The sequence below is a fragment of the Erythrolamprus reginae genome, chromosome 1, assembly GCF_031021105.1.
Source record: "Erythrolamprus reginae isolate rEryReg1 chromosome 1, rEryReg1.hap1, whole genome shotgun sequence".
NCBI classification, from domain to species: domain Eukaryota; kingdom Metazoa; phylum Chordata; class Lepidosauria; order Squamata; family Dipsadidae; genus Erythrolamprus; species Erythrolamprus reginae.
The window spans coordinates 134060576-134082990 of record NC_091950.1 but is presented as its reverse complement, the minus strand read 5'-3'; the positions used below and the strand labels follow the sequence as shown (position 1 = coordinate 134082990).

General features: G+C 43.8%; 1 protein-coding gene and 1 long non-coding RNA gene across 3 annotated transcripts; one reads left to right on the top strand and one right to left on the bottom strand.

The window, feature by feature from the left end:
- The first annotated feature begins 18 nt into the window (after positions 1 to 18).
- Positions 19 to 20772, top strand: TMEM80 (transmembrane protein 80). 2 transcript variants are annotated; one of them, XM_070765625.1, is made up of 6 exons: positions 51 to 78; positions 1672 to 1789; positions 3749 to 3762; positions 16163 to 16256; positions 16367 to 16459; positions 18903 to 20772. In XM_070765625.1, the coding sequence occupies exons 2-6, from the start codon at positions 1786 to 1788 to the stop codon at positions 19106 to 19108; spliced, it is 411 nt and encodes a 136-aa protein (XP_070621726.1). In that variant the 5' UTR covers positions 51 to 78; positions 1672 to 1785; the 3' UTR covers positions 19109 to 20772. The 2 variants fall into 2 exon arrangements, with proteins under 2 accessions (XP_070621720.1, XP_070621726.1); XM_070765619.1 differs by lacking the exon at positions 1672 to 1789 and having other exon boundaries at positions 19 to 78.
- LOC139174928 (uncharacterized) lies at positions 3906 to 16445 on the bottom strand. The gene is made up of 3 exons (XR_011560451.1): positions 16361 to 16445; positions 6222 to 6460; positions 3906 to 4921 (listed from the first exon to the last, which is right to left on the bottom strand). It is a non-coding gene; the product is annotated as an uncharacterized lncRNA (long non-coding RNA).
- Positions 20773 to 22415: the final 1643 nt, after the last annotated feature.

Here is a 22415-nt window from a genome sequence, read left to right as displayed (position 1 = left end):
TCGGGATGCTGGAGGACTTGGGGAGGGGGAGGAATTGGTGGTGGGTGGGGTGAGAGAGGATGGCGGCCGTCAGGCAAGGTGAGCGGAGTTGCTTTGACTGGAAGCATTGCTTCAAGTTTGGAGAACCGAGTTAAGGGGAGGCCGAGAGGAATCTTGGACACAGTTGGCGACATCTCATTTAGTCATTAGGTTGCGTCTTAAGCTGCTTGCAAATGGGTTGCCTTGACAATAGTGAAACAGTTGCCTAGTTGGCTTTCAAGCAAGTTCTGCTCCTTTGAAGAGAATGATAAAGATAATGACAATAATAATGATAATAATAATAATGACAATAATAATGATAACAACAACAACGAGTTGGAAGGGACTTTGGAGGTCTTCTAGTCCAATCCCCTGCTTGGGCAGGAGACCATACACCACTTCAGACAGATGGTTATCCAAAATCTGCTTAAAAACTTCCAGTGTTGGAGCATTCAGAAGTTGCTTCCTAGTCAACAGGGACCTGATTGAGGAAGTAAAACTAGTAATAGTAAGCTGATACAGCAGAATTTCCACTGCATCCCACCATATCGGTGGTTGTAGTTTCTTTTTTTTATGTTTTATTTTTTCATTTTTAAAACATCACAATAATTTTACACAGATCTATACCTAATCTCTCACATTGTATCTCTTATGTTTTATGTTATATTTTATGGTGGTTGTAGGTTTTATAGGTAACTTATTTGTAGACTAAGAAGCCTCATGGAGAATAAGGTCGCCCAACTGCCCTACAGGACAGTCAAAGCACAAATTAGCTGGCCGGTTTATTTCTGTGGAAGTGTTCTCAGTTAATGACCACTTGGTTACTCTTGGAATTTACGATGATGCTGATAACCAAAGCTTATAACCGGTCTTCAAAATTAAGGTTATTGCAGACCCCCATCCTAGTATGTGATTGCCACTTGTGGTGACCTTCACTAGCTGCTTCTGACAATGGGAAAGCAGGCAGGAAATTGCAAGCTACAATCACAGGGCATCACACATAATCATGCCCTAAATAATTCAGCATTGGTTGAAGTACAGTTAATGATATTCATACATGTTTTTAATTGATAGCCTGCCTTTCGTTCAGGTTCTTGAGGTGCCTTATTTATGAAGATTTATTTTCTTCCAGGATGTTTACAATACTGTACAATGCTATACTGTACTATACTAATGAGAGATTTAGTGTGAACTAACAAACATTATATTTTATAGAAGGCAAGTGATAGGCAGTAATACTGTCATCCGGAGAGGATATTTGTCAAATGCTTAAATCTCCATTTTCTAGTACAGTATATTGTACATTTAATACTTTTTGTGGCTTTAGTAAATATTTTACAGAAGCTCATTGTTCCATTTTAGTCAAATCCCATCTTGTATATTGAAATCTAGTTTTAAGAACAATATAGAGAATTTGGAGCAGGTTAAAAAAACAAGGATGAACCGCTCCGAGTCTCCGGAGAGGGGCGGCATACAAATCGAATAAATGAAATGAAATAAATGAACAGAGAACTAGAAACTAAATCTTAGGACAATGTCAAATTGCTGGGGAAGTCTGGTCTCGAGAAAAGATAGGTTGAAGGATGCTATAGTATTTTCAGATATCTAAAATATATATATGCCATCATCAGCATCTATTTTCTTTCATTCCAGAGGGCAGAAAGCTAAATAATGGATTTTAGAGAAAGGCAGAATGCAAATGGACATTAAAAGAGGGAAAAGGGCATTCTGAGAATAAGGGCAATTTGACAGTTGTGCAGCTTCAAAATGGGTAGGCTTACCTTTTATTTTTATTGTAATACAGTATATTCTGGAGAGTGCTTTAATTTGGATTCCTTATTGAGGAAGGAATTGAATTGCCTAAATGGCCTCTTCCAATCTGTGTTTCTCTAAATCAGTATTGAATGGCTATCACTTTTAACTAATTAACTGTTAATAAACTATTAGTGAACCACTAAAGAAGTGAAACTTGCACCTTAAACTTGCATTTAGTCTGAAATTATTACCAACTACGGGTAAAAAGATCATTTCATAGTTATTACACTAGAGGGAGACAGAGGCATTCTATCTAATGGAAATACATTTGAATAAAACTTTCAAAGATTTTAAGCTGTATATAGTGTACCTTCCCTTGTGCTCTGAACAGAAAGATATAGATGCTGTATTATGTCATCTATACCTACAGGGAAAATATCACACTGAATATACACTGTAAAAAAACAGAGAAATCTCCCCCCACCCTCTTGTAGAGGGTTGTCTGGAGATCATGTAAAAACTTATATATGGGAGTCATGACATAAGGCAGTATTTGTATACTGTATTTCTTTTCTGAAAGTTGAAGGGAAGGTGGACTGTATATACCCGTCTGATAGCACATCTAGATATCCCTGCAATCACTGAATGAGAGGACCTGGATAACTCCTGAAGCTATTGCATTCTATATAGTCATCAGTGCAATAGGCCAAGTTCAATTCCCAATACTCCTCGACTTACAACAGTTCATTTAGTGACTGTTCAAAAGTTACAACAGCACTGAAAAAAGTGACATGACAATTTTCCACACTTATGACCACTGTAGCATCTTCATGGTCATGTGATCACTTTTGTATCCTTTTGTCAATTAAGGTCAATGGGGAAACCAGATTCACTTAAAAACCGTGTTACTAACTTAATAACTGCAGTAATTTAAGTGAATAGCTGTGGCAAGAAAGGTCAAAATAGAGCAAAACTCACTTAGCAACATAAATTTTGGGCTCAATTGTGGTCATAGGTTGAGGACTACTTGCAAATAGCTTGAACTCCAAAGAATAATATCTGGCAACCCATAAGTGAAGACACTCAGAAACAATGAAACTGGTCACACAGTGCTTCTGGCTCTCCATATAAAGCATGAATAAAGATACTCAAGTCCAACATGACTCCCAACACAGATATACAGTAAACATGTTCTTAGAGAGATTTAAATAAGTCCAGAATTCATAACTTCTCATTGTATTGCATAACTCATTTTTATTTTTTTTTATCAGAACTTTGGATTACTTTGAGATACCCCTTCCCCCAGGCTTATATAGTTTATATATGGTATGCTTGTGTTGTATGGTTTTAATGATGGGTTTTAGATGTTTTTTAAATATTAGATTTGTCATATTGTTACTGTTGTTGTTGTGAACCGCCCTGAGTCTGCAGAGGGGCGGTATACAAATGTAATATATTATTATTATTATTATTATTATTATTATTATTATTATTATTATTATTTAACTGCTTAAATCCAAAGAGCTCATTCCAGTAATCAATCTGCCTAATGGTTTCATAAATTGATTTAGTAAAGTATTTAGGATTATAGTTCTGAGTGTAAACCAAAAATCTGCAGAAAATTATGTTAGGTAATTTTGAATTAAGGTACCTGTATTATCAGAGGGGCTGATAAGGTGCTGCAGTATTGAAACAAGTTGTGCCATGTTCTGAATTATGCAGTTGCTTACTGTAGGACAGGGATGTCAAATTTGTGGCATCACGGCGTCACACGATGTATCACAACCTTTTTCCCCTTCACTAAACCGGAGGTGGCCATGGACAGCATATGACGCATCCGGGCCACGAGTTTGACACCCCTGCTATAGGACAATATTGCTTTTTCAGAATAATTAGAAGAATTTCTACATGTTAGTTTTTGTAACTTTTTCACTTAAAGATTTAACTTGGATAATTATTTTTGTTTTGTATACAGGGAGATCATCTGTTGTATCCTTTTTCTTTTATCTGGAAAATCAAATACATTTTGGTTAATCATACCCAAAATTTTCAAATGTGCTTCAGAGAAAGTTGGTATCTTCTTAGAATTTTATGATGGTTCATTTTAGGAAAATGAATAATGATGGATAATTTTTAACATATACAGTAAATGCAGAAGACTGTTAGGTATATCTTACAGCAACTTTCCTGTTCTTCTGATCTTGCCTGAGTAGCCTTAGAATATCATCTACTAAAACCCACATTAATTCCATGACAGTCTGTTGTGATTACTTCCAGAAACTGCAGAGATATGAGAAGTGTTGCTATATGTCATTATCCTCTAATAAGTTCTATTTCCAAAGTTTTAATGTTTAAGGAGATAACATGAAATTGGCCATATTGTTATTGACTGTAGGCATTTATATTATAATTGATTGATATACTGTGGAACCAAGAAATGAAATACATAAAATAAGAACATTTAAAGGAGGAAAGTGCAAGACACATAATACAACTTGCCAGAAAAAAAATCTCCAAAAGCATTTGAGACATAATCTTCAACTATGTCTTCTATTGCGATCTCATTTTCATTTTCATTCCTCATCCATTCTGTAAACTGGAATACATCTGTTATCAGTAGGTTTTAAAATGTTCAATTGAAAAGGGATTATCCTTGAAGTAAAATAGAAGCAAAATGAATTATCTACATAACAAACAATAATACACAAATTCCTTTCAGACCTAAGTGGGTGTGGTTGGCTTCATTTTCCTCAAGAAAAGTTTGGCTTTCAGCAATTTACATGTTCTAGCAAGAGTAATCCAAATATTTCTTCAGGGCAAGACTATCACAAATGCAAAAACAATCATACCAATTTAACTGTTGCTGTTTTTAAAAGGCTGCTTGTCATATTTACCATTCTGTTGGAGATATATAAAATTAAAAGAGAACAAATAGAAATTACCAGATATGTGCTTTTCAGTTACAATTCTAACAGAGAGGTAGTTTAGCGTAATGGTTAAGGTGCTGGCCTAGAAACCAGGAGACTGAATTCTAGGTTTCCCTTAGTATGGAAGCAGGCTGGGCGACTTTGGTCCAGTCACTCAGCCCAGCCCACCCACAGGATTGTTGTAGGGAAATAGGAGACAGACGTTCTGTGCCTCGAGTTATCTATAAAAATGTGAGATAAAAACACAATTTAAGAATACATTTATTTATTTTTGCATAATCAATAACAATCAGTATTTATCATTTGAATTTCTATAAAACCCCATTTCAAACCATTCTGAATCATATGCTACATAAAAAGAAAATTATAAACTAGGTCAAATTACAATAGTAATTCCATCCCACTTGGAGATATTTAATTCCTCCAGGTGTTCTATCACACAATTATGTTTTCACAGCTCCACAGAAACAGGTGGGAGGTGATGGCCCTTATGTACAAGGACAAATTCTACAGAAGAGGAGCTACCATTGAGAAGATATGATCACAAGATCAACAGGTTGACCTTGATTGACCTTGAGGTCTTCTCTCCTTGATCTCACTAGATGGAGAACTTTCAGAGCAATCAACAGAAACACAGAATTTTAAAAATGTATCTACCATATTGTGCCCAGAAGTTGACATAGGTCAGTGCAGCTCTAAGACTACAGATATTATATGGATTAATTTAAGTGTCCCCCAACTATCTGGGTATTTGTTTGCTGAACCTGTTTAAGCTTTCAGTTGCTTTTCAAAGACAGTCCCCTGTATAGACTAAATTGCATAATGCAGTCTTATGCAGGAAAAAATACAATCGAGAGCAAAGGCTGTTCTGATCACTGTTTCCATCTGCTTCTCAAGCAGGAGCTAAAAATTTAGGAGAATTGCCCTATGTCTAAGGAATCTCAATAAGAGCAAACCAGTCATGTGATGCCTCCTGATGGTCAATGTATCTGAAACTAACACACAGGATGTGCATTGTAAAAATAAATAATTCCCCCCTCTTCCAGAAGCATGGAAGCTATGTAAGGCCCCATACAAGGTGTTATGACATAATGTAACATTTGCCTGCTGGGGAAGAGCCTAACAGAAATATTAATTAAATTTAATTAATTAATCTATACAATTTTAATAATGCTTCTAGATATGGAACTATAGAACTGCCGAATCCCAGAACCTGGATACTTCCAGTAACCAGTGCATGTTATATAGGCATCTAATTGCTGATAGACAGCATGAATGTCGGAAAATAACATTTCATTTGGCTGTTTTTCAGGAATCCGTCAAAAGATGATATAGGTCATGTGGTGCGTCCTGGTTATTCTATGTATCTGAAGTTCAGAAAAAAAATTCAGGCCATTGCAGATGAAAGAAATGGTTCCAAGATTTTAAAATGTGAGATAGAGAATATATCCCTAAAGGAGGCAAAGGATACAGCTATATACTCAAATAAGACAAAGAGACGCACAGTGGATAATGACTTACCTTACAGATTTAAAGCAAATTTCTCCTGAAATTGTTTGCCATAAGCAGAGATTAGTGACGTGACAACTTCTAAGACTTATCATCATGTCACCTTAGGATACATTTGTTCCTGCTAACACAGGTGGAGACAAAGGATACTATACTTGTATTACATGCAGACTAAAATTCTCAAAAGGAAAGCTAAGATCTTGGAGGTTCAAGTAGTAGTCTTATCCATCTGTCCAATCCATGAATGAGAACTAATAAAGAAAAGGCAATTACGGTATTGATTATGCAAATGACATGAATCTCTGTTTGTCTTCTGAATTAAGATGGCCTGCTGGCCCGAGATCCTAGCATCTCTCAAGGATTGTTAATAGGATTGTAAGACAAATAACCCTAGATTTTTTATTGAAATGGTTTTAAATTGAGTCCCATATAAGTTCGAAATTGTGAAGGATCTCAAATAAATGCCTGTGCACTATGAAATATGGGAATAGTGCTGAAATGGGGCCTTGCTGAAAAATCAGAGCAATGTTGTATAAAGTTCATGACATTCATTGTCTACCTACTAATGTTCACAGTGTTCAAGATGAGCTTGAACAATTTGTACAGAAAATCAAATACAATTTAACAAGTGTAACAGAAATCTGATGGAAATGCTACCAGAGATGAAAGCTAGAAACTGAAGAGCAGAGTTCAAACACAACATAAGCAATAAAAAGGGGAAAGACTTGCATGTTACTATGAAATATACTCATCCGGGCTTAGAAAACCAAATGAATGAATTTGGTAGTGCCATTAAAACAGGATCTGGGACTAAGTAAATAAAAGCAGTAATATTGTTGGTATCCATTCAATTATCTTGCTTAGATAATTTTCAGTATCAAATTGCTGATTTTTCGAAGAAGAATGCATTCGTTAAAATAGCTCAAATCACATTGTCATCTGTTAGGAATCAAAATCTGCGAAACATGGTCTAAAAATCCCTAATATGTATTCATAATTTTCTCTTTCAATGCATGGAAGATTAACTAGCTTTAACCTGATACTGGCCAATAGGGTAGACTTAAGATGAGGGACTTGTAGTTTGCATTGTGATTTGAAGTGGAGGCAATCAATATTTAACTTTTAGAATCTTTAGAGGAGACAGAGTTTTTAGAAATAATACTATCTGTACTATTTCTCCTAACTTAAAGAAATAATTCTCTGGGATCAGAGATTCTCTTATGACATTTTACTGGCTATTAATAGAAGACATAATTAGTGGACTCCTATATGTGGGTTAGTAACCTGGAATAGATTACAGTAGCACAGCTAAATAGATGATTAGCTGATTTTTCTGACCTTATTCTCATACCACAATACAAATTAATTTGGTTTTAACTTTTCTAACCTCAGTCATTGTGATTGTGAACTATAGTTTATAGCTTAATGCATTTTACAAATATAGCTAATTATGATTTATTCATAAAGCATGGTTAAAGAAAATTATGTTAGTGCAGCTTCTAAACCAGTTTGCTGTATGTGCCCAGTAGCCAAGCATGTAACATTTCTTCAAAAAGTTCCAAATTCAGTCTCTGGTTGAAACAATTTCACATTGCAGGTAGGAAACAACATGACTGGATAGAAAGGAAATGTAATGTTTGAAGTACAGTGATCCCTCGAGTTTCGCGATCTCGATCTTCGCGAAACGCTATATCGCGATTTTTCAGCAATTGTGACCATCTCGATCTTCGCGAACGCTATATCGCGATTTTTCCCACCCGATGAGGTCACTCCCTTCCTTTCTCATCTTTCTTTCTCTCTCTCTTTCTCTATGTTGCTTCTTCCTCTCTCACACTCTCTTCCTCCCTCTCTCATCTCTCTTTCCTTCTCTCTCTTTCTCTCCCCCTCTTGCTCTCGAGTGGCCGCCTAGCAGCTGGTCTGCTCGGCAGCGCAGCAGCAGCGAGGAGCCGAAGATCTTCGGCTCCTCGCTGGTGCTGCGCTGCCGAGCAGATCAGCTGCTAGGCGGCTGAAGGAACCTTCCCTGGGTCTTCCCCGCCGCCTCGGATCCCGCTGATGCCCGCCCGCCGTTTGCCGCTTGCCCCGTTCGCCCGCCGCTCGCCTCGTTCGCCCGCCGCTCGCCTCGTACGCCCGCCGCTCGCCTCGTACGCCCGCCGCTCCCCTCGTTCGCCCGCCGCTCCCCTCGTTCCCCCGCCTCGTTCGCCCGCCCCGTTCACCCACCTCGTTCCCCCGCCTCGTTCGCTCGCCTCGTTCCCCCGCCTCGTTCCCCCGCCTCGTTCGCTTGCCCCGTTTGCTCACCCCGTTCCCCCGCCTCGTTCACCCGCCACGTTCGCCCCGCCCCGTTCACCCACCTCGTTCCCCCGCCTCGTTCGCTCGCCTCGTTCCCCCGCCTCGTTCCCCCGCCTCGTTCGCTTGCCCCGTTTGCTCACCCCGTTCCCCCGCCTCGTTCGCTCGCCTCGTTCCCCCGCCTCGTTCGCTCGCCCCGTTCGCTCGCCCCGTTCCCCCGCCTCGTTCGCTCGCCTCGTTCCCCCGCCTCGTTCGCTCGCCCCGTTCACCCGCCGCTGTCGGGACACCCCCCACCGCAGCACTTTGAATCCCGCCGCTTCTGCTGGATACGGGCGTTTCACTTTCCCTCCAAGGCAAAAAGATCCGGCCCCATCATCCCAGAATGCCGGCAACTTTTTGCCTGAGAGGGAAGGTGAAACGCCCCTCGTAGCAGCTGCTACGAGTGGCGTTTCACTTTCCCTCCAAGGCAAAAAGATTCCGGCATTCTGGGATGATGGGGCTGGACTTCCCAGGCGGAAGGCGTGCCCCTCTCCCCGGCAACTTTTTGCCTGAGAGGGAAGGTGAAACGCCCCTCATAGCAGCTGCTACGAGGGGCGTTTCACCTTCCCTCCAAGGCAAAAAGATCCGGCCCCATCATCCCAGAATGCCGGCAACTTTTTGCCTGAGAGGGAAGGTGAAACGCCCCTCGTAGCAGCTGCTACGAGTGGCGTTTCACTTTCCCTCCAAGGCAAAAAGATTCCGGCATTCTGGGATGATGGGGCTGGACTTCCCAGGCGGAAGGCGTGCCCCTCTCCCCGGCAACTTTTTGCCTGAGAGGGAAGGTGAAATGCCCCTCGTAGCAGCTGCTACGAGTGGCGTTTCACTTTCCCTCCAAGGCAAAAAGATTCCGGCATTCTGGGATGATGGGGCTGGACTTCCCAGGCGGAAGGCGTGCCCCTCTCCCCGGCAACTTTTTGCCTGAGAGGGAAGGTGAAACGCCCCTCATAGCAGCTGCTACGAGGGGCGTTTCACCTTCCCTCCAAGGCAAAAAGATCCGGCCCCATCATCCTAGAATGCCGGCAACTTTTTGCCTGAGAGGGAAGGTGAAACGCCCCTCGTAGCAGCTGCTACGAGTGGCGTTTCACCTTCCCTCCAAGGCAAAAAGATCCGGCCCCATCATCCCAGAATGCCGGCAACTTTTTGCCTGAGAGGGAAGGTGAAATGCCCCTCGTAGCAGCTGCTACGAGTGGCGTTTCACTTTCCCTCCAAGGCAAAAAGATTCCGGCATTCTGGGATGATGGGGCTGGACTTCCCAGGCGGAAGGCGTGCCCCTCTCCCCGGCAACTTTTTGCCTGAGAGGGAAGGTGAAACGCCCCTCATAGCAGCTGCTACGAGGGGCGTTTCACCTTCCCTCCAAGGCAAAAAGATCCGGCCCCATCATCCCAGAATGCCGGCAACTTTTTGCCTGAGAGGGAAGGTGAAACGCCCCTCGTAGCAGCTGCTACGAGTGGCGTTTCACTTTCCCTCCAAGGCAAAAAGATTCCGGCATTCTGGGATGATGGGGCTGGACTTCCCAGGCGGAAGGCGTGCCCCTCTCCCCGGCAACTTTTTGCCTGAGAGGGAAGGTGAAACGCCCCTCATAGCAGCTGCTACGAGGGGCGTTTCACCTTCCCTCCAAGGCAAAAAGATCCGGCCCCATCATCCCAGAATGCCGGCAACTTTTTGCCTGAGAGGGAAGGTGAAATGCCCCTCGTAGCAGCTGCTACGAGTGGCGTTTCACTTTCCCTCCAAGGCAAAAAGATTCCGGCATTCTGGGATGATGGGGCTGGACTTCCCAGGCGGAAGGCGTGCCCCTCTCCCCGGCAACTTTTTGCCTGAGAGGGAAGGTGAAACGCCCCTCATAGCAGCTGCTACGAGGGGCGTTTCACCTTCCCTCCAAGGCAAAAAGATCCGGCCCCATCATCCCAGAATGCCGGCAACTTTTTGCCTGAGAGGGAAGGTGAAACGCCCCTCGTAGCAGCTGCTACGAGTGGCGTTTCACTTTCCCTCCAAGGCAAAAAGATTCCGGCATTCTGGGATGATGGGGCTGGACTTCCCAGGCGGAAGGCGTGCCCCTCTGCCCGGCAACTTTTTGCCTGAGAGGGAAGGTGAAACGCCCCTCATAGCAGCTGCTACGAGGGGCGTTTCACCTTCCCTCCAAGGCAAAAAGATCCGGCCCCATCATCCCAGAATGCCGGCAACTTTTTGCCTGAGAGGGAAGGTGAAACGCCCCTCGTAGCAGCTGCTACGAGTGGCGTTTCACTTTCCCTCCAAGGCAAAAAGATTCCGGCATTCTGGGATGATGGGGCTGGACTTCCCAGGCGGAAGGCGTGCCCCTCTCCCCGGCAACTTTTTGCCTGAGAGGGAAGGTGAAACGCCCCTCATAGCAGCTGCTACGAGGGGCGTTTCACCTTCCCTCCAAGGCAAAAAGATCCGGCCCCATCATCCCAGAATGCCGGCAACTTTTTGCCTGAGAGGGAAGGTGAAATGCCCCTCGTAGCAGCTGCTACGAGTGGCGTTTCACTTTCCCTCCAAGGCAAAAAGATTCCGGCATTCTGGGATGATGGGGCTGGACTTCCCAGGCGGAAGGCGTGCCCCTCTCCCCGGCAACTTTTTGCCTGAGAGGGAAGGTGAAACGCCCCTCATAGCAGCTGCTACGAGGGGCGTTTCACCTTCCCTCCAAGGCAAAAAGATCCGGCCCCATCATCCCAGAATGCCGGCAACTTTTTGCCTGAGAGGGAAGGTGAAACGCCCCTCGTAGCAGCTGCTACGAGTGGCGTTTCACTTTCCCTCCAAGGCAAAAAGATTCCGGCATTCTGGGATGATGGGGCTGGACTTCCCAGGCGGAAGGCGTGCCCCTCTGCCCGGCAACTTTTTGCCTGAGAGGGAAGGTGAAACGCCCCTCATAGCAGCTGCTACGAGGGGCGTTTCACCTTCCCTCCAAGGCAAAAAGATCCGGCCCCATCATCCCAGAATGCCGGCAACTTTTTGCCTGAGAGGGAAGGTGAAACGCCCCTCGTAGCAGCTGCTACGAGTGGCGTTTCACTTTCCCTCCAAGGCAAAAAGATTCCGGCATTCTGGGATGATGGGGCTGGACTTCCCAGGCGGAAGGCGTGCCCCTCTCCCCGGCAACTTTTTGCCTGAGAGGGAAGGTGAAACGCCCCTCATAGCAGCTGCTACGAGGGGCGTTTCACCTTCCCTCCAAGGCAAAAAGATCCGGCCCCATCATCCCAGAATGCCGGCAACTTTTTGCCTGAGAGGGAAGGTGAAACGCCCCTCGTAGCAGCTGCTACGAGTGGCGTTTCACTTTCCCTCCAAGGCAAAAAGATTCCGGCATTCTGGGATGATGGGGCTGGACTTCCCAGGCGGAAGGCGTGCCCCTCTCCCCGGCAACTTTTTGCCTGAGAGGGAAGGTGAAATGCCCCTCGTAGCAGCTGCTACGAGTGGCGTTTCACTTTCCCTCCAAGGCAAAAAGATTCCGGCATTCTGGGATGATGGGGCTGGACTTCCCAGGCGGAAGGCGTGCCCCTCTGCCCGGCAACTTTTTGCCTGAGAGGGAAGGTGAAACGCCCCTCATAGCAGCTGCTACGAGGGGCGTTTCACCTTCCCTCCAAGGCAAAAAGATCCGGCCCCATCATCCCAGAATGCCGGCAACTTTTTGCCTGAGAGGGAAGGTGAAATGCCCCTCGTAGCAGCTGCTACGAGTGGCGTTTCACTTTCCCTCTAAGGCAAAAAGGTGCCGGCATTCTGGGATGATGGGGCCGGACTTCCCAGGCGGAAGGCGTGCCCCTCTCCCCGGCATGTTTTTTCCTTGGAGGGAAGGTGAAATGCCCCTCGTGAAATGTCCCTCGGGGCTGGCAGCGACTGACGCAGCGGGGAACATTGGTGCGGGAGGCAGGAGAGGACTGGGTGACTGGAGTAGCAGCGCCGCCGCCGTCGCCGCCACGCCCGGCTCGAATTCCCTGGCTGCTTGGCAGTGGAGGCTCGGGCAAAAGGGGCTGGAGACGCAGAGCCGAGCACGCCCCTTCCTCCCCGAAAGCTGGCCTTTTTGTCTGGGAGGGAAGATGACGCGCCGGCGGCACGGGCGAGGGGTGGGAGGCAAATCTCTGCGTCTCCAGCCCCTTTTGCCCGAGCCTCCACTGCCAAGCAGCCAGGGAATTCGAGCCGGGCGTGGCAGGGAACATCGGCTGGAGACGCAGAGATTTGCCTCCCACCCCTCGCCCGTGCCGCCGGCGCGTCATCTTCCCTCCCAGACAAAAAGGCCAGCTTTCGGGGAGGAAGGGGCGTGCTCGGCTCTGCGTCTCCAGCCCCTTTCGGCCAAGCCTCCCTGGCTGTTTGGCCGGGCCGGGCGTGGCGGTGAGGGGCTGGAGCCGAGCACGCCCCTTCCTCCCCGAAAGCTGGCCTTTTTGTCTGGGAGGGAAGATGACGCGCCGGCAGCACGGGCGAGGGGTGGGAGGCAAATCTCTGCGTCTCCAGCCCCTTTTGCCCGAGCCTCCACTGCCAAGCAGCCAGGGAATTCGAGCCGGGCGTGGCAGGGAACATCGGCTGGAGACGCAGAGATTTGCCTCCCACCCCTCGCCCGTGCCGCCGGCGCGTCATCTTCCCTCCCAGACAAAAAGGCCAGCTTTCGGGGAGGAAGGGGCGTGCTCGGCTCTGCGTCTCCAGCCCCTTTTGCCCGAGCCTCCACTGCCAAGCAGCCAGGGAATTCGAGCCGGGCGTGGCAGGGAACATCGGCTGGAGACGCAGAGATTTGCCTCCCACCCCTCGCCCGTGCCGCCGGCGCGTCATCTTCCCTCCCAGACAAAAAGGCCAGCTTTCGGGGAGGAAGGGGCGTGCTCGGCTCTGCGTCTCCAGCCCCTTTTGCCCGAGCCTCCACTGCCAAGCAGCCAGGGAATTCGAGCCGGGCATGGCAGGGAACATCGGCTGGAGACGCAGAGATTTGCCTCCCACCCCTCGCCCGTGCCGCCGGCGCGTCATCTTCCCTCCCAGACAAAAAGGCCAGCTTTCGGGGAGGAAGGGGCATGCTCGGCTCTGCATCTCCAGCCCCTCACTGCCATGCCCGGCCCGGATTCCCTGGCTGTTTGGCCAGGGAGGCTTGGCCGAAACGGGCTGGAGACGCAGAGCCGAGCACGCCCCTTCCTCCCCGAAAGCCGGCCTTTTTTGTCTGGGAGGGAAGATGACGCGCCGGCGGCACGGGCGAGGGGTGGGAGGCAAATCTCTGCGTCTGCTTGCGGACACCCTAGCTCCGCTTCTCAGCTGGGAAGCAGAGCTGGGGTATCCCCGCGCTCGCGCGCGCCGTCCGCCATTGCCAGCTCCGCTTCCCAGCTGAGAAGCGGAGCAGCTGCTACGAGGGGCATTTCACCTTCCCTCCCAGGCAAAAAGATGCCGGGGAGAGGGGCACGCCTTCCGCCTGAGAAGTCCGGCCCCATCATCCCAGAATGCCGGCATCTTTTTGCCTGGGAGGGAAGGTGAAATGCCCCTCGTAGCAGCTGCTCCGCTTCTCAGCTGGGAAGCGGAGCTGGCAATGGCGGACGGCGCGCGCGAGCGCGGGATACCCCAGCTCTGCTTCCCAGCTGAGAAGCGGAGCTAGGGTGTCCGCAAGTGCGCGCGCTCTTCGGGACACCCCCCCCTCCGCTTCTCAGCTGGGAAGCGGAGCTGGCAATGGCGGGCGAAGGACGGGCGGCGGTGGAAGTAAAAACACCATCTGCGCATGCGCAGATGGTGTTTTTACTTCCGCACCGCTACTTCGCGAAAAATCGATCATCGCGAGGGGTCCTGGAACGGAACCCTCGCGATGATCGAGGGATCACTGTATTCTGAAATGTAATTTTGGAATCGCTCAATGGTGATTTGGCAGGAACACTAGGCCTATGGACTGACCTAAGCTTAGTACACAAATTGCCTGCTACAACATCCTACCTGTCAACAACTACTTCAGCTTCAACCGCAGCAAACAATAGATATAAATTCAAGGTAAACCGCTCCAAGCTCAATTGCAGAAAATATGACTTCAGCAACAGAGTGATCAATGCCTGGAATGCACTACCTGACTGTTGATACATCCTCAAACCCAAAAACCTTAACCTTAAACTGTACCATGGACCTTACTCCATTGCTAAGAGGTCTGTAAGGGGCGTGCATAAGCACACAAGTGTGCCTACCATCCCTGTCCTACTGTCCCCATTTATTTATTTTATTTATTTATTTATTCAATTTTTATGCCGCCCTTCTCCTTAGACTCAGGGCGGCTTACAACATGTTAGCAATAGCACTTTTTTAACAGAGCTAGGCTATTGCCCCCACAATCTGGGTCCTCATTTTACCCACCTTGGAAGGATGGAAGGCTGAGTCAACCTTAGTACCCATATTCTGTGTTCATGTTTATATACTGCTCAAAAAATAAAGGGAACACTCAAAAAGCACATCCTAGATCTGAATGAAATACAGTGGAACCTCGACGTACGAGCAGCTCTACTTACGAGCTACTCGAGATAAGAGCTGGGAGGGGAGCGATATTTTTGTTCGCCTCCCGAGCTCACATTCGGGATACGAGCGCCAAGGAGCTGTCTCCTGAAGCCGAACGCTAACTTCCGCGTTCGGCTTCAGGAGACAGCTCCTTGGCGCTCGTATCCCGCGCGCCGCTTCGCAGCTGTCTCCTGAAGCCGAACGCGGAAGTTAGCGTTCGGCTTCAGGAGACAGCTGCGAAGCGGCACGCGTGTTTTAAAAGGTTGCAGCCGGCCTGGCGGGCTCAGGGGGGTGCTGGCAAGCCCCCCAGGCCGGCTGCAACCTTTTAAAGCGCGCGCCGCTTCGCAGCTGTCTCCTGAAGCCGAACGCGGAAGCCCCCGAGCCCCCCAGGCCGGCTGCGACATTTTAAAACACCTGCGCCGCTTCGCAGCTGTCTCCTGAAACCGAACGCTAACTTCCGCGTTCGGCGGCAGCGGTTTTTTTTGTTGTTGCACGGATTAATTGACTTTACATTGTTTCCTATGGGAAACAATGTTTCGGCATACGAGCGTTCCGACTTACGAGCCTCCTTCCGAAACCAATTAGTCTCGTAAGTCGGGGTTCTACTGTATTCTCATTGAATACTTTGTTCTGTACAAGTTGAATGTGCACAACAGCATGTGAAATTGACTGTCAATCAGTGTTGCTCCCTAAGTGTACAGTTTGATTTCACAGAAGTTTGATTTACTTGGAGTTATATTGTCTTGTTTAAGTGTTCCCTTTATTTTTTTTCCAGCAGTGTACTTATATCTGTTTTTTTGTACGTGTTTGACAACTAAATAAAATAATAAAAAAATATTCTGGAAGCAGCCATTCCTCAAAAAGACCTTTAAAAAAAGACTGCTTCTGAAATGTGATGTAGTTGAGTTGCCTGTGGTCTCTATGAAGCACAGTTACTTCACTCTGATATACTTATCCAAGCCTGTTTATTATCAATCTTTAGAAATGGACTACTGATTTAAATCAGTAAATTAATTTATACTGATTTAAGTAGTTTATACTACCACTTGATGTACTGAATGACAATGCAGTTTTACAGTATATAACACAATTATGATCCAACAAATAATAATAATAATAATAAATTTATTAGATTTGTATGTGAAAAAATATGATCATAAATAATTTTCCTTGATGGGACCTGCTAGCTGTCATCTGTTCCCTTACAGATCCTTTTCTTTTTAGATGGAATTTATTATATATTTTATTTTTTAGCGGCACTTCTAATGATTATTTATAAAAGTAAGTTGTTTAAAATACAGAATTAAGAGATGATTCTGCTGATTCTTGGCAACATGATATATATGCTAACTTGATTTTTCTCTCCCTTTTTATATTTTACTTACCATCAGGTCAGATTTTCACTTATCCATATAAGTTATTGACTCTTGATCTTGGATTGCTGTGCTTTATGGCACTTCTCGAAGCCATCCGCTTGTACTTTGGTAAGTGCTATGTAATTTACAACCACCCCTTAATATTAACCTGTATGTAAAAACATGAGTCCTTACTGTGCAATTCAGGACAACTAGCCAATTATCTGATAAGCCTTTTAAATACTTGTACTGTTAAACATTAAAAGAGTGGTCAATTTATTTGGGTGAAAGTGCAAATCAGACATTAATATAAAAATAAGATTTTTTTGCCGGCCAATTCATCTATTTTGCCCATATTAGTTCAGAAAGAGTTCAGTGGGACTTACTCTATAAAATTTATATTTTAAAAATTGTAACTATTGGAGAATGACAACTATTCTCCATATATATCGGAATTCTTTGTCTAGAAAAAATGTCAAAAAGGAAGGACCTATTTTGTGGGGTTGGAGAATGATTCTTCAAACCACTTGAATAGACAAAGTACTCTTGAATCAGCAGATTAAGCAGCCATAGAATAAATTGTACAACTTAAATTATCTTCTTTGGAAAAGCAGATTACTTGCCACTATTATGAAATTTAATTTTGCAGGTAGTCCTCAGTCTGTAACCCATTCATTCATTCATTCATTCATTCATTCATTCATTCATTCATTCATTCATTCATTCAAGAGGGGGTCAACTTATTTCCAAAGCACCAGAAGGCAAGACAAGAAACAATGGATGGAAACTAACCAAGAAGAGAAGCAGTCTGAAATTAAGGAGAAACTTCCAAATAGTGGAAGAGCTTGCCTTCAGAAGTTGTTGGTGCTTCATCACTGGAGGTTTTTCAGAAGAGACTGAGCAGCCACCCATCTGAAAAGATATAGAGTTTCCTGCTTGAGCAGGGGGCTGGAGTAAAAGATTTCCAAGCTCGTTTCTGGCTCTATTTTGATTGATTTTGTGAGCAAAGATACAAAAGCAGTGACTTATGGCCATTTTTCATGCATTCCCATAGTGATCAAAATTTGAACTGGCTTGTAATGCAATTGCAATATCCTGGGGTCCTGCAATCTTTTGCGACCTTCAGACAATCAAAGCCAATAGGAAAGCTGGATTCACTTAACAACCAGATTATTAACCAGAGTGTCCAGAGTGAAAGCATTTTTAAATTCCCTGATATTTCCCTGACATTTCCCTGTAACTTGCGATCTAATTAAGACGCGGTCATAGATGACATCAGCTAAGCCATGGAGAAATATCCATAGCTGAGGAAGCAAGTTGTTGCCACAGTTATGCTCATTTTTGCTTGATTCTGTCAGGCAGCGCAATCCATTTGAGTGGGGGGGGGGGGGGTTTACATGATTTTCCCCTGACTTTTAAACATTTTAATACAGTTTGGGTTTTTCCCCTGATTTTCCCTGATTTGTTTTCACGAATTCCCTGATAATTTGGTAAAGACCTTCCCTGATATTTCCCAAACCGCCGATTTCCCTGATAATTCCCTGATTTCCCTGTTTTCCAGGTTTGCTGGACACCTTGTTAACTTAACAACTGCAGGGATTCACTTAAGTCAAGGACTACCAGTATTCAAGAGTTTCTCCTATAGCATTCTAGACTGGATCATTGCACACAAAAATCTGCAATGCTGCAATGCTGCTATATAAAGCTGCGTGGCTTACAAGGGGCGGGTATCCTATAGACCAGTGATGATAAACCTTTTCGGCACTGAGTGCCAAAAAGGGAGCACTTTGTGTGAGCGTGCTCGCTTGGGCCACCACCAGGAAGAGGAAATCCCCAGGGGGCATGTGCATGCTGGAAAATGTACTTCCGATTACTGCCGTTCATGCACATGTGCTGATCAGCTGGTCGGCACACATACACCAGAAAATGGAAGAGCAGATCTTTTCAGTTTCTGGCACTGTCGCACGCCTGAAGGCCGGCTGACCGTAATACAGCATGCAAGTCTGAGACCCAGAAGAGGAATGGGCGGCGCTGTGCATGCCAGGTGACATAGCTCCATATGCCTCTTTGGACACACGTGCCATAGGTTTGCCATCACAGCTATAGACTAATGGGTTTTTCTTTGGCAATGAGCCCGGCAGGCAGAAGAGAACAATGAACCACAACTGTTCCTTCTGCTCCATCTTAAGACCTGTCTAAATATGTATCCAGATCACCTCTACATTACTTGCCAATACAGCTAATGAAGGAAGAGCTGCCCAGAATCAATTTAATTGAGGTGGGCAGCCAATGAAATTGAATGAACGAATGAATTAATGAAAAATAAACAAGAAATATGTGTCCAGTCACAAGTGCTCCAGCAGTATCACAGCTTTAGATGCAGCCAGATACTTTGTCTTTAGCCATTCTAATATTATTAGGGTTCAACTTCTATTTAAGACTGCATTATAAATTATTTTTCCCCTCTCTATAAATTAAATTTCTGTTCAGTTTCAGAGTTCTACTGTGATGGTCTACCAGATTCGTAAATGCCATCAGATACATACATGTATGTCTTTTTTTTCTACTAAAGGTACTAAAGGCAACTTGAGAGAAGAGGAAGCTCCCCTTGGGATCAGTCTCGGGATCACTGTTGGCAGTGTACTTCTGTCAGTCTACTTTCTAGTGTGGCAAACATACGTTCTGAGAGCCGATGTCATTATTAATGTGGTGCTACTTGTTGCATATGGACTGGAAGGAATTCTACAAATCATAGCAATTGCTGCATTTGTCAGCTAAATCCTGTTGATGCTTGTATACATGGTTTTTTTCCCTGCATTTTTTTGCAATGGGAGCAACATTTAAAAATGACACGAAAGACATTTCCTGACAGTTCTGTTCCTTGTGACATAGCAAAGTTGCATGAGACATTAGTAAAACAGGTTCTGCTAGCCCATTTTCCGCATAGCATATTTACTGTAATGACCTTCCATGAATGTGCTTCAATGAATGTTTGCAAGTTTGTGACCAAAAAAACAAGCTGTTTTTCAAGGGGAAAATATCTTAAGAGGCCAATGCAGTAGGAATATTTATTAATTCAATTTATATGCCACCCTCTCACTTTTTAAAGACACTCTGGGCAGCTTACAATTTAAAATATAGATGTTAAATTATTAAAATACGAATAACATATACAAATGAAAAAATGGATAGCAAGGACAACACGGAGGTGGCAACTTCCCTATTAGTCTACCAGCTCCTTCCAACATGGAGGATCCCCATCAGAACTTCAAACTATCGCCATTTGACTGATAGGATGCAGAGCATGGTGCTTCTGCCAGATTGAGTGGGGCAGGCCAATCCATTGGGGTGAGATGGTTCCTCAAATAACCTAATCCCATGCCATGAAGAGCTTTAAAGGTGATGACCAACACCTTGAATTGATCCTGGAAGCAAACTGGCAACCAATGGAGGTCCCACAATACAGTATTATGTGTGACCTGGGGGTGGTCAGAACAGATTGTTCTACTTTCAGTATCAACTGTAGTTTCCAAATACAGTAATTTTCAAGGGTAGCCCCATGTAAAGGATATTGTGTTAATCCAAAATTATATACATTTTTATTCGGAGATAATATCTTAAAATTAGCTAGCCTCAGGGTAAATTTTTTTGTGGCAAGTATATTTTTTCTAGTTAAATCTGCACAAGGCCAACAGATCATAAATTAGCCTGCGATTAGAATTATACTTTTTAATTTTGATTTGCAAGGTGCAGCATAAAGAGAAAAGATTAGATATGACATAAGAATTTTCCATATCATAGAAGTTACACATTATACTAAAGTAAAAAAATTGTCCCTTTGCTTTTTGTTTAGTAGAATGTAAGATAACATTTAAAAACCATAGTTTATAATGTAGTTTAGTATGCAAATCCTTCTAGCAAAGACTCATTCAGTACATTACAATTTTTAAAAGCTGTAGTATGCTCTTCTGACCTATGTATAATTTTTCTAAAGCCCGTTAGCATTTTTGTTTGCATAATTTCCAATTAATCAGAAGAACACATTTCAAAGTTTCGTTTCAAGAATATTAGATTGAAAATTATTCCGCTTTATAAATCTTATAGATTACTAGGTATAATTTTTTTCAACATGTTTACCACCATCAGAATATCTTAATTATTTTTTTGACAGATGATTTTATCATCCATTCATGTTTCTTGTAAATCCTAAGAAAAAGTAAGCTATAAATGAATTTTCTAGGAACTACTGGTATGTTTAATATGAATTGTTTTACCTTTTATTTTTCTCTGTGTATGTTAATTTGCAACATTCCAGTTTAATTTTGTAAATACTTCCCCCCCTCAAAAGCAGATATAAGATCTGATATGACTTTTTTCTCCCAAAATTACTATATTTATATTTTTATATCTCTTTTTAATAAATATTTCGGAGATTGTATATATAATGTATACCTCTTATTGTTATTTTGATAACAATGATAGTTGAATGTAGAATATAAATCCATTTTGTCTGTGCTAAATATTATGAAGTTCTTATAGATAATGGAGCATTGCACAAAAGGAATAGTTGTGATTAATCTAGGAAAGAGAAATATCAATTTTAGGGTTTAGTGAGTCCTACAGATTTAAAAGCCTAGAATTATTTCAAATCTGATTGCAGACATTTATCATTTTTGTAGGTCTGACCCTTTGGAAATGCCTTGTATCGATGTATTAGGAGATAGAGGAAAGTTCAAGATTTTGTGAAGATTATTATGGAGAATGCCTAACATGTAATTATTTCTGACATTTCAGAGCAATGCAGCAGGAATGTTCAATTACTTAGAATAAGTGCTGATTAAATCAGAATGAGCCAAACTTTGGAAACAAGTAAAATAATAATATATAATTTTATAATTATACTTACCAAGTTAACAATTGTGATTTGTAACAGTGAATTTTGGCATATGTCCAGGTGCATGTTTACATTAAAAAAAATTCATTGTGATCGATAGCATTTACTACCATGGAAACACTGACTAGATTGCAATTCTCAAAACACTCCCGGAATAGGTGGATCCAAAATCTCTCCACATTTTTGGAGTGTAGGAAGATTGCACAAACTGATTATAAACAATGATATAACACAGTAACCAAAATGATTCACTGGAACATTTGCAAGAATTATAATGCGACAGTAATGAAAAATATGTGGTATCATACAATGGAAAAATACAATGGTATCTCTACTTACGAACTTAATTCGTTCCGTGACCAGGTTCTTAAGTAGAAAAGTTTGTAAGAAGAAGCAATTTTCCCATAGGAATCAATGTAAAAGCAAATAATGCATGCAATTGGAGAAACCACAGGGAGGGGGGAGGCTGCATCCTCCCAGGAGATTCCTAGAGATGCCCCATAGAGGCTCCTCATAGGAGATTGCTATAGAGGCCCCATGGAGGCTTCTCCCTGCCTTTTCCAGTTACAGTTTTGGAGGCTCAAGTTTGTAAGTGGAAAATGGTTCTTGAGAAGAGGCAAAAAAATCTTGAACACCTGGTTCTTATCTAGAAAAGTTCGTAAGTAGAAGCATTCTTAAGTAGAGGTACCACTGTATTTAAAAGTGAGCAGATTAAAATGTGGGAATTGCAAAGACAAACTGATAGGCTTGCTCCATAACACATCAGATTTAACTAGTTAAAGAAAGTGTGGATAATTGATATGGCAATATCGGGGTTGTAAGACAGAAGGCAAAATAATGGAAGATCACAAAGTATCAAGATATGAAAATCAGAGTTGAAATATGGATGGCATAAACTTGGTTAGGTTGGTGCCTGTGATAATCGACAAAATGGGGGCATGTTATCAAAAAATATTGGATAATGCTTAGAAAATCTGTGCACTGACAAAATGTTCGTTAATTTGCAAAAAGCCATACTGTTTTTGGATCCTGATATACCGGTATATACACACAATACATTATGACATGCTAAATTCTTGGGAAGAACTTGATGCATATGACAGCCAACATTAGCTAAAAAACGAAGAAACGTTTATATGTACATATGTTTTTATCTATTACATAGTATTAATAATGTTCGTACTGATGCGC